This window comes from Raphanus sativus, chromosome 4 (genome assembly GCF_000801105.2).
Source record: "Raphanus sativus cultivar WK10039 chromosome 4, ASM80110v3, whole genome shotgun sequence".
Lineage (NCBI taxonomy): Eukaryota > Viridiplantae > Streptophyta > Magnoliopsida > Brassicales > Brassicaceae > Raphanus > Raphanus sativus.
This window is the reverse complement of record NC_079514.1, coordinates 7385911-7396682: the sequence shown is the minus strand read 5'-3', so window position 1 is coordinate 7396682 and position 10772 is coordinate 7385911. Positions and strand designations below refer to the sequence as shown.

The window sequence follows — 10772 nt, the reverse complement described above, 5'->3', positions numbered from 1 at the left end:
AGTAAAATATAATTTATAGATTACGAAATCACATTATATACAAATATATATATTTTCATCTAAGAAAATATAGATATAAATAAATATTTTATTACTTCAAAAGTATATTTTATGTTATTTAAAATAGTCTTAAATGGAATATTTCTATTTTGTGAAATTTCCCTTTTTAATGAAATCATATTATATAAATATATATTTTCGTTTTTAATTTTTTTTAAAAACTTTATAAATGTTTCCTTTTTATTATATATGTTATTTGGAAAAATTTAAAAGGAAACTAAATAAAAATTTCAATAATAGTATCTAAATGTAATTTTTTTAATTCATTAAGGGTATCAGCGTAATCAACCATCGTGAGAGTTAACGTGAGCGCGACACATAGGAAACTGACTTCTCAAATAATATTATAGAGATGTGCTACCATGTTGGAGTTGCTGCTATTCAAGCAAAATAGTAATACTTTTTTTTTTTGCTTAAAGAAAATAGTAATACTTGAAACGATCAACTGTTATGACATTGACATACAATGATTCACGTTAGATGACTTTCACAATCCTATAATTTGAATTTTGTTACCTATTATATGATTATTTATTAAAAGGCTTTTCAATATTTAAATATTCTGAAAATTATATGTGTATCGACTAACATCTAATTACTTTCAATACCTTTGTCTGCCTAACACCAACCAGTCAAATCTTTTTAAACATGTAATTGGTTAATATCAAATTTAACACAAGATTTTTACTCTTAACAATTTTAAATATTATCAATTATATTTGGATTTGGGATCAAATATGTTTTCTTATAAAATGACAGTGAGAGTCGCATGTTAAAGAATTTACAAACTTGTCTGCATCAAGTAAGGCACAACGTATTTCACAACGTCCTTGTACGATATCATAAGGTGGTCCCCTGAGACACTCACAAACTTCACTTTTCCGACAGCATCTAATGCTTTCAGACCGATCCAGTCTTCTCTGTATAGTTTTGTCTGAAGACGAACACATTTTTAAGTTATTCGAAAAAAAAATCTTCAGAAATGAAATGAGAGAGTGAGGCGAGAGATTTCACCTGTTGAGTTGACAACAGAGAATCAAACCCATCATCTGAATAATATCCAAACCAAGAAGTTTCTTTAGGGATCAGTGTTGTGTCGTTCTGGAACTGTTTAAGGATTTAACAAAACAGACTCAATGAGCTTACAAAAACGTGTTTTACAATTTTAAAAAGAAAGGAGACAGCAAAGTACCATGACAAGAACCAAGTTATGCAAGCTCACGAAACGGTCTTTAAAAGTGGAGTTTCTTTGGTCAGGTCTCTCATTGTTAAGCTTTGGTAGATACTTGGAGTGTCCCAAATACTTTGTCATTTCCTGAGAAAACCAAAGCCATTGTGTCTGATAACCGGAATCGATTTTAAAGTAATTAATTTGGTTTAAGTAAATAACTTACACCAGGGATCTTGACATAACCACTAGGAGCAATATGATCCTGCATTGTGATTAATTTAATCAAATCATGATCAAAGGAATTTGATCTTTGAACAAAGAGATATGGATATATAGAGTGTTGCTATATACTTGAACGAAGTCGTTGTAGATCTCTAACTTCATCAAAGCTTCTGCTATAGCGCAGAAAGGACCAGACTTCATCAATTATAGAATAAACACAAACACATGATAATTAGTACCATAGCAGATGGTGATTAAGAGAATTAGTGAAATTTAAAGTATTATACAGAGCATTTGGGGATTGCGGCAATGCCAGCATGAGGTCCTCCTAAGGAAACATAGTTGATGAGAGGAGGAGCATCGTCGCAAAACTCAATTATCCCTCTAGCTACTAAGTTTCCTTGAGACTGTGCAACAATGTTGTAACCTTGACTCAGCTCTTTCATCATCTTCACTTTCTCACACGCTAAACTCGTTTGTTGCGTTAGTGGCATGAACCATGAGTCTGTTTCTCCGTTTCCTATTTCTCTGCAAAACTCAATTAAAGACCATGAGTTAAAGAGAAGTTAAGTGTTTGTTAAAAAGGTTTGATGACACAACTTACAAGCAAGAGCCAGGAGAGCCGGAGAGGTTGCTTAGGAGTTGCGTGAAGTTACTAACTCCACCAGAGCATTTGTCTCCAATTCCTGTTGTTGTTTTTCTTTCGTTAAATCAGTATTAATTAATTATTATTATTTTCATTTATAATCAATCGGAAAAGGATAAAACATAAAAAAAAAAAGATTGAAGATGAAATTAATTACCGTGGAACAGTATAAATGGAATAGAGTTTGAAACCGGAACGGTTGAGAATAACACGGCGGCCACCATTAAAAGGAGAACATGACGCCGGAGAATGTTGGCCATGAAGTGTTGAGATTGCTCCCTCTCTCTCTCTCTATCTAACTTTTGTTCACCCTATCTCTCTATCATATATGATGAGATTGCTAGTCAAAAAAAGTTGTTAGCTTTTTCAACCCTATTAAATGAGACTACTTCCGTTTTAAACATTAGTAGATTTCATATAATAACATCCATATTGTTTAAGTTTTTCATTCATTAACTTGGCAATGTTTTTCATATTATTCCTTCACCTGGCACCGTAATTATACAAGTATAAATATTTACTTTTCTTTCTATATTCTTATATTTTTCTAGTTGTGAAATTGGTTTGTTTCTCTATTGATGTAAACGACCAATAAAAAGTAAAATAAAACATACAATAATTTATATTAAAGTAAGTAATATATGACTTCTTCCAGATTTTTTACTGCAAAGGGTGGCTTGATTTTAATAAATCTGGAATATGTTTTTTTTTTTACATTTCTAGAATGAGAAGAATACTAAACTGATTTTTTTCCGGCAGAACAAGCGCAGCAATAAGGAGACGAATATCACTTTACCCCCATTGGGCTTTCCATGGCTATATTTCTGTAACAAACACACTGCAAGTTCTGATGATTTGCTTCAGGAGGAAGAGTATCTCATCAGGGTATTACATCTACTCTCTGGTAAGTCGCACTGGTTTGTTTTGTAGATACACAACCTCCCCTCTGTCTGCTACATTGTTTATGAGATGCTTCTCTGATCCTTCTTCTTCATCATCATCATCATCATCATCTGACACAGAAGATGCCTCTGAGTTCGATTCATCCCCATCTACATTTAGAAGCCATTGAAGATTTGCTTTAAACAACAAACGAGTAGTATCATTAAAAACTCCATTGAAGATTTGCTTTAAACAACAAACGAGTAGTATCATTAAAAACTCTTTTATATTAGGAGGAGCTTACTTACCAGAGAACTCAAGGCGTTCAGAAGGAGCACTAACAGCCGTGAGCTGAATGCTTTCCGGTAGAAGACAATTACAGAAGGAACCTGAAAAAACTCAACACAGGACAAAAATTCGTTTAATTGACATGAGCTAATGACATCACAAACGTGAGAGGCTTGTTATCTTTTTTTTTTCTTGTTACCTAGTCGGGCGAGGCGATTGATCCATCCAGGAATAGGCTTACCCGTGAGCTGCAAGCAAACCTCTTCGGTGAAGTGGTTACAGTTCTTGGCGATCAAATGGTAAGTGTCGCCGTGATACTTTGAAGAAAGCTTCTCCATGTAAGAGCGGAAATCAGAAGGGGACATGGGTGTAGTTCCGAGGAGAAGAGAGCGTCTAAAGACGAACCCGGGACAGTTCTTAGGCTCAACCTCATATACACCACTGGATGAATACTCGTGAGCTCCGTAGCAATATTCCATACCATGAGCTGTTGAGGAAACAGTCTTAAAAAAAAAAACACTCAAAAGCAAAGAGGTATAAATAAATAAATAAAACATAAGATTTACCTTCAATTCCAGAGTGGAAAATGCCGATTCCGAACCAATAGAGGTAATCGTTGACAGGGGTTAGATCATAGACATTGAGGTAAACCGGTGTCAGACCGGCCACCTTCTCCTCGCTTGAGCTCCACATTTTTCTTTTTTTTTTAACACAAAACTAATCAAATTTCAAATCATCATCCCTTTCTTCCTAAACCAACCTCTGCAACAAACGAGAAACAATAATCAAATGTTCGATGAATAATCATTTGGAATTTGAAACAGATGAAAACTTGTTTTAGAAGCTAATGAGAGAACAGATCCAAGGATTTGATTCTAGCCAGCCACAAGTATGAACCTCTAAACGTAACAAGAAATGAGATCGAAGACGCAAAATCTTAATCTCGAATTGCAAATCGGGGGATAAGATCGGAATAGAGGCTCCCCGGCCCGTTTCTCTTCCTCTTAACATTCATTCATAGAAAGACGAAGAAGATGAAAGAGAGAGCTTACCTGTGACTTGTTTGATGAGATGATTCCGAAGAAAGGGATTTTGCGAGAATGATTACTTTGATCGACAAACAACAGTTACCCTTTTTTCTCTGTTTCTCACGATTTTCTTTTTTCTTCTTCTCTAACAGTTATTTACCAAATAGACGAGATAACCCAGAAATGATCCCCCTAATATAAGTGTAAAGTGAACATTAAAATTCGATTTATCCATACATCGCTAATTCATACTCCAATAACATAATACTATATATATAGATATATCTCATATATTATTTGACAATATTTAAAATATATAATTTTTAATTTTGTACTAAATTATTTATCCCACTGGATACAATTATTTTACAAATATATATATATCATCAAATTAGTTACGACGGTAAAATTATTCAAAAGTTTCCACCAAAATGATAAAAAAAAAATTGGGTCCATGACTCCATGGTTTCAAAAACAGAATTTTTTATCGATCATTTTATACATTTGACTACATTTGGTCAATATGATTATTTAGTATTTAAAAAAAAATTGTTTTCCTAATCCGATTTTTCAAGTGAGTCTTGATCCAACCGATTAATTTTCAGGACCTGATTATCGACGTTAGTGTAATTTGAGAGCAACATAATCAAATCCGCAATCCTTACTACGAGATATCATATACCACTAGACGTATTTTTTTTTCTTTAGTTTGATAAATATATATATGACTGATAAATATTTCAAAATAGAACTAAAACTTTCACAAGTAGTCCACAAGTATCAAAATGATCAAAATAAACTCTATTAAAAAGATAAAAGAACATCTCTATCCCTAAAATTAATCAATCTATGTTTTGGATTTCTATTTTGAGAGGCTAGTTCAAAAAAAAATTCTGGGAGGAGGAAAAAAACATCTTTCTCTTAAAACACCTTTTTGAGGTCTCTTAAATTGATTTAACATTTACAAAAGTGTCACTAATATATTTATGACTAACAACATTAATTTGTTTCAATTAGTGAAACTTTCATCATTTACTTGCTTTTTAGAACTTCCGACATTAAATTTTATTAAATTTTCTCATTTATTCATTTTTTTTGTCAACCTTTTAATTTTATTATTTATTCTACCAATAACTTTTTTCCCCTTTTGAAACTTACCGTTTTAAATTTCATTACAAAATGATGTTTTTAAGACTTTTTTATTGTGCCTATTGTTTGTAAGGTTTAGTGTTTATGATTTGGTTTGTTGGTTTTCTATATTTCGATTTATATGTATCACTAATCTAGAAATGTAAGCATTCTCTTAAAACGGTGATCATAAACGTTAAAAAGTTTCATAAACAAGAAAAATAAGATTCAGAAAGCAGTAAAACAGAATCCACCTAGATAAACAATCTATGTGGATCATCGTCATAAACTAAAAACACAAGACTGATGAGGTTTGCTTCTAAAGAAGAGACTCATGTTCTCTTAGAGATGGCCATCACATTAAAGTTGAGCGTGTCCGGATTCTTCTCAATAATCTTCTTTATCACTTTCGCCGCATCCTGTATATTTAAGGCATGTTCGTTTGGTTGCCGCTGGTTTCTGCGTCGGCGTCAGCGTCGGTGTCGGCGTCGGCGGCTGCGTCAAACTTGTTTATCTGATGTTCGTTTCATAGACGCCGACGCCGACGCCGACGCAGACGCTGACGAAGATTGTTGTTCGTTTTAAAGACGCAGGAAATTGACGCCGACGCCGACGCCGACGCAGGAAGCAGAATTAAGTGTTGTTCGTTTGATAAACGCTGCGGCTATTATCATTTTATTCATATTTTATTTTTAAAAATTTGTAACATTATCTTTTAAATAAATAAAATGTAGTTTAAATATATTTACATCCATAAAAATATTATGTTTACTTGGTAATATTTTTTGGTCAAATATACAAATATAACAATATTTTTGTCATAAAACTAAATCATACATTTAATTTTCGAAATTAGCACTTCAAACAAATAAGGCAAATATGTGTTACAGATAAAAAAAACATGAAATTAAGTTGGTTGATAAAAAAATATTATTCATTTTATTAAAAACAAATTAAATTTGACTATTAATAATTATATTTCTTTATTTTACAGTTGATTATTTAAAAAAATCATTAATCCCTCTAATAATTAAGTATAGTTGCAATATTAGGATAATATTAAATTTAAATTTAAACATAGATATAATATTTAAATTGTATATTAAAATTCTAAAACAACATTTTATGTAATAAACAAAAAAAAATATGTCAATTTTTTCTATCTGTGAAAGTAAGTAATAGTATTTTTTGGATTTTCTTGCCTTGTGCAATCGGACTATATTCTGCACTGCCTCCAAGTGAGAAGTATATAAATCCCTTGAAGCTTGAACCTTCTTTTTCTTTTTCTTTTTTTGGAACACACTTGAACCTTCTTTTTCATTTCGAGAATGTACTGGACAAATAAATATTCAGCTAATGTTACCAAGTTAAACAGCTATTACAACACTAGCAATTTTCAGCAAAACTTAATGATAACTTGAAAAAATAGTGCAGACAAGAAACTACTCATTGATTGTTAAAAAAACCAAATAACAAAAACAGCAGTGTAGTTTGCTGGGACAGACATGAAGCAGCCATATTGAATAGACTCGTAATTTGTTCAGAGAGTTCTGCTTGATAATTGTCTACCACTTTTCTGTTATCCCCACTGAGTGTGTGTCCTCTCTTCCTGCACAGACACCACCAAATAGATTATATATTTAACACTTACTAATGAAAAGGAAGTCAAATTGGTAAAAACACACATCAATTTTTTTTTGGTTTAGCGAAGCATTGTCTTTAGTAGCTTTCTCTAAGCTGGATTATAAAATGCAAGCTTGTTGAACCAGAGCTTTTTTCTGGCAAAATGTGGAAGTATGTTAGGGACTATATCAAGTTTTTCTATATAGCATTGATAAAAGTATCAGAGCATGTTGATTTAGGCATAAAGCTAGCATAAAAGGACATCAAAAGGAATCAACCAATACCTCGGTGCTTTCAAGCCTGCTAGTCAGATCAGAGCACTCCCGCACTTGACCAGTGTATTTGTCTTGCAACTCCTCAAGTTTCTGGTAAAAGATATATACAAATAATCAACTTCAAATGCCATTTCTGACAATAACAGAAATAACAACTGTGTTTGATCTATTGAGGAAGAAGAAAACAACCTTTTGATAATTCTCTATCTGACCACCCATCTGTTCAATCTGTTCAGCCATTGCCTACAAAAGGAGCAAACAAGGGATTATAATAGTAGAGGTTACCAAGCTACCATTAATGTCAAAAGGAGCAAACAAGGGATTATATTTCTTGTCTTAGTTTCAACATCAGACCTAAACAACAGAGACCACTCAGTCCCACATAATGGAAAATAATACAATCGGCTCACATAAAACAATCAGGAACATGTCTTAACATTCCCTGCAGTGAAGCAATAAAAACCAAAGCGTAGACATATATAAAACAATCTTGAAGACAAGTTAAAGACTTGAGCGAATGAGTATTAAAAAAAAAACTAACCATGTTAAGTCTTAGCTCAAACAACTTGTTCTTCCTCCATGTAAGTTGAGTCACGTCTACTTCAGGTTCTTGGTTATCCTCCTCATCTTCTTCCAGGGAACTCTCTTCCTCTATTATTTTATCAGCAACTAATCCTTTTGACAAATGAAAAAGCAGCATAAGTCTCAGTTCTGACAAATTTACATGCTTATTTCATTAGACAGAAAACCACAATCAAAACATACATGTCTACATTTGTGTCTGCAAAGAGTGAACCACAGAATCAAAACTTAAGTCGCATTATAGCATCACCAGATACCTAAATTGCAAAAATACTCGCATCAGTCTAAACCTCAAACAGCTACAGATACTCATCGGTACTATAGACCAAAGTAATCACAGGAAACGTATTAAAACAGATGATAATCACCAGAAACTTGAGGTGAAGATTAGTCACAACTCTTAATACAAATAGCTACTGATGCACATCAAACAAACTCATATACCAATAAATTTCACAAAGAACAAAAGCATTCTCTTGGATCCCCAGCCGATCCAAAACCCATTCTCAAAAACTCATGAAACACAAAAACAGCTTCTTCTTGGCTTAGTTACCTCAACAATGCAAACCCAAATCGGAGGAGATGAGAGAGAACTCGTTATCAGCCCAGAGATGAGAGAGCTCAAGGTTTGCGGCGGAGATGAGAGAGCTCGTATTTTTCGTCTGAAACTAAAGAGCTCGAGCCAGAGATGAGAGAGCTCATGGTCTGTATCGACGAAGAGAGAGCTCGAGCCGGAGATGAGAGAGCTCGATAGAGGGCTCGTGATGGAGAGAGAGATCGAGATCGAGAGAGATCCAGACCGAGAGAGATGGAGAGAGCTTGAGATCGAGAGAGATGGAGAGGAGCTGCGTCAGCGTCAAAATGGAAACCTGCGTCTGCGGCTATTAGGTTTGGCATTTCTTGTAAATACTGAATTATTATAAAGGTAAAATTGTAATTAGGTTAAATAGACGCAGAGTTTATGTCGCGACCGCTGAATTTTATGGCGTCAGACGCGGGACACGGCGTCAGACGCGGCGTTTAGACGCAGGCACTTGCGTCAATCAAACGAACAACATTTTTTGAAAAAGATTGCCGCAGCCGCAGACGCAGGTACCTGCGGCTACCAAACGAACAGACCTTTAATAGCATCCAAAGATACACATCAGATATTAATGGAGGAATTGTTACACGCATCAAAAAAACACAAAACCCCTTGCATATTTCCCCGGAATCACTCTCCATGTATTGGTGGTAAAGCCTAAAAGGGTTTAAGTACCTTCAACAGGGTAGCTGGAGAGGAAGCACCATGTGAAACTGGTCCTGCTTTTCTTCCATCAAGTTCATAGAGCTCCCCTGCAATATATAATTTAGTTCCAATTCGGAAGAAATGAGTTCGATGCTTTCAGCACAGCTATTTATTTTTTTCTGTGAGAGTGTGTACCGTTTACACAAGCTAAACAGATGAAATGTGTGTTCACATCTTCTGAAGCCTGAAGATGGGGAAAACGTTAATAAACCAAAAAAACAAATGGAACATCTAAATAAACATGTGTCTATATTCGTAATACATTGGTAATAATAGGCAATAATAGGAGGTATGAGTTTTTACCGGTGTTTCACCAGCTGTAACAGCTGCCGAATGAGCATCTTCAATTTGACTATCGTTCTCAAGAAACCTTCCACGCTAACCAACCATGAAGGAAACAACAACAATTAGATGTAGTTCAAAAATACCAAATATAAGAGTAAAAAGAAAAGAAATAGAAACCTCCATAGGACTCATCTTGGCGGTGGTTTTGAAGAATTTATCCAAGAATGATCCCTCAGCTGAAAGATAGCAAACAAGAAACTGATGATTGTCAATGATTCTCAATTATAAGCACAAAGAGAGATGTTAACAAAACTTACAAAGCTTGATTTCAGAGGTAATGTTGCCAATAGCATGAAGAAGACCAATGGTTCCGCAAGCATTACCAACAGTTTGTTTCATGAAGTAAACTTTATCACTGTGCACCTATCATCAACCCACACAGAACCAGAATGAATCTAGGTTATTACCGACACAAAAAGGGTTCAAATTAATAAATTACAAGGCAGGTGTTGTTAATCAGAAACTCACCTTCTCCTTGATCTCCTTGTCTTGCTCGATTCTCTCTTCTTCACTCTAATACACCAAAACATAGGTTCTTAAATCAATACAAGGCAGACATATTCAGAGACGGGTTTCAATTGATAATAACAATAGAAGAGACCTTTTTGGTGAGCGGGTAAAGGAAGAGAACAGCAAGGACAGGCTTTGGAACCATCTCAAGCAGTTCGTCATCTAGACCAAACACATCATTACACTCCACTTCATCTGGGGCAAGACCAAGCCCCCACAGAAACTGCACCACACAACAGTACGAAGAGAAAAGAAAATCACTGAATCGACCTAGAAGAATCTTCCCGGTTTTAGAAACGTTTTACTTTCCAATGATCGAATGCTTTGTGAAACGAGACAATACCTGATTCATAACATCGGGGTTAGCTTCGAGTGGAAGCCATCTCTTAGCTGATGAACTCTCGTCTACGGTCGCCATCTTAAAGGATCGTCTGTCTTTCGATCGGTGTTTGTAGAAGAAATCAAATCTATGAAGAAACGAATCACTGAAAGAAGCTCCGTGAAGGAAGCTCGTATACTCTAAGCGGTGCTGTTAACGGGCCTGGCCCATTTAAGCTGTTTATTCACAGTACACGTGCCCACAGCAGATAAATGATTCATTAGATTAGACCATATTGCAGATACAATTTCGGTCTGTAAACTGTCCCGGCCCGGCCCGGCCCGGCCCAAACTGATTAATTTTAATCGTACGGAGATGAACGGCGTGGATTTCGTTTACAGTAGA

General features: G+C 34.7%; 3 protein-coding genes across 13 annotated transcripts; all 3 read right to left on the bottom strand.

Annotated features, from left to right (window-relative positions):
• Window positions 1-697: 697 nt before the first annotated feature.
• Window positions 698-2592, bottom strand: LOC130511666 (uncharacterized). Of its 2 annotated transcripts, none has more exons than XM_057009014.1 (8): window positions 2257-2592; window positions 2058-2139; window positions 1741-1981; window positions 1583-1648; window positions 1455-1493; window positions 1253-1375; window positions 1075-1167; window positions 698-994 (listed from the first exon to the last, which is right to left on the bottom strand). In XM_057009014.1, exons 1-8 carry the CDS (start codon window positions 2357-2359, stop codon window positions 842-844), a joined length of 900 nt encoding a protein of 299 aa, XP_056864994.1. In that variant the 5' UTR covers window positions 2360-2592; the 3' UTR covers window positions 698-841. The 2 variants fall into 2 exon arrangements, with proteins under 2 accessions (XP_056864994.1, XP_056864995.1); XM_057009015.1 differs by having other exon boundaries at window positions 1075-1109.
• Window positions 2593-2695: 103 nt separating this feature from the next.
• Window positions 2696-4480, bottom strand: LOC108834931 (deSI-like protein At4g17486). 3 transcript variants are annotated; one of them, XM_057009016.1, is made up of 5 exons: window positions 4322-4480; window positions 3836-4031; window positions 3469-3756; window positions 3290-3370; window positions 2696-3178 (listed from the first exon to the last, which is right to left on the bottom strand). In XM_057009016.1, the coding sequence occupies exons 2-5, from the start codon at window positions 3960-3962 to the stop codon at window positions 2994-2996; spliced, it is 681 nt and encodes a 226-aa protein (XP_056864996.1). In that variant the 5' UTR covers window positions 3963-4031; window positions 4322-4480; the 3' UTR covers window positions 2696-2993. The 3 variants fall into 3 exon arrangements, with proteins under 3 accessions (XP_056864996.1, XP_056864998.1, XP_056864997.1); XM_057009018.1 differs by having other exon boundaries at window positions 2696-3151; XM_057009017.1 differs by lacking the exon at window positions 4322-4480 and adding an exon at window positions 4175-4290.
• A 1115-nt stretch (window positions 4481-5595) lies between these two features.
• On the bottom strand, window positions 5596-10550 carry LOC108834818 (ubiquitin carboxyl-terminal hydrolase 3-like). 8 transcript variants are annotated; one of them, XR_008945514.1, is made up of 13 exons: window positions 10392-10550; window positions 10140-10271; window positions 10007-10051; window positions 9796-9901; window positions 9656-9714; window positions 9497-9571; window positions 9329-9377; window positions 9164-9240; window positions 8459-9007; window positions 8089-8162; window positions 7865-7998; window positions 7513-7566; window positions 7333-7413 (listed from the first exon to the last, which is right to left on the bottom strand). XR_008945514.1 is itself a non-coding variant. In XM_057010012.1 (9 exons), the coding sequence occupies exons 1-9, from the start codon at window positions 10464-10466 to the stop codon at window positions 5758-5760; spliced, it is 705 nt and encodes a 234-aa protein (XP_056865992.1). In that variant the 5' UTR covers window positions 10467-10550; the 3' UTR covers window positions 5596-5757. The 8 variants fall into 8 exon arrangements, 1 of the variants encoding a protein (XP_056865992.1); XR_008945516.1 differs by lacking the exon at window positions 8089-8162 and adding an exon at window positions 7678-7765; XR_008945515.1 differs by lacking the exon at window positions 8089-8162 and having other exon boundaries at window positions 8459-8780; window positions 8877-9007.
• Window positions 10551-10772: the final 222 nt, after the last annotated feature.

Excerpts from the sequence above, each read along its gene's own strand:
- LOC108834818 (XM_057010012.1), bottom strand. The coding sequence starts at position 10,466 with ATGGCGACCGTAGACGAGAGTTCATCAGCTAAGAGATGGCTTCCACTC. Across the intron at positions 9,241-9,328 it reads CTGTTTAGCTTGTGTAAACG|GGGAGCTCTATGAACTTGAT; the intron begins GTACACACTCTC and ends TATATATTGCAG. Across the intron at positions 5,845-9,163 it reads CTCCAGCTACCCTGTTGAAG|GATGCGGCGAAAGTGATAAA; the intron begins GTACTTAAACCC and ends TTAAATATACAG.
- LOC108834931 (XM_057009016.1), bottom strand. The coding sequence starts at position 3,962 with ATGTGGAGCTCAAGCGAGGAGAAGGTGGCCGGTCTGACACCGGTTTAC. Across the intron at positions 3,757-3,835 it reads TTTCCACTCTGGAATTGAAG|CTCATGGTATGGAATATTGC; the intron begins GTAAATCTTATG and ends TTTCCTCAACAG. Across the intron at positions 3,179-3,289 it reads TGAACGCCTTGAGTTCTCTG|CAAATCTTCAATGGCTTCTA; the intron begins GTAAGTAAGCTC and ends TGTTGTTTAAAG.
- LOC130511666 (XM_057009014.1), bottom strand. The coding sequence starts at position 2,359 with ATGGCCAACATTCTCCGGCGTCATGTTCTCCTTTTAATGGTGGCCGCC. Across the intron at positions 2,140-2,256 it reads TCCATTTATACTGTTCCACG|GAATTGGAGACAAATGCTCT; the intron begins GTAATTAATTTC and ends AAACAACAACAG. Across the intron at positions 1,168-1,252 it reads ATAACTTGGTTCTTGTCATG|TTCCAGAACGACACAACACT; the intron begins GTACTTTGCTGT and ends ATCCTTAAACAG.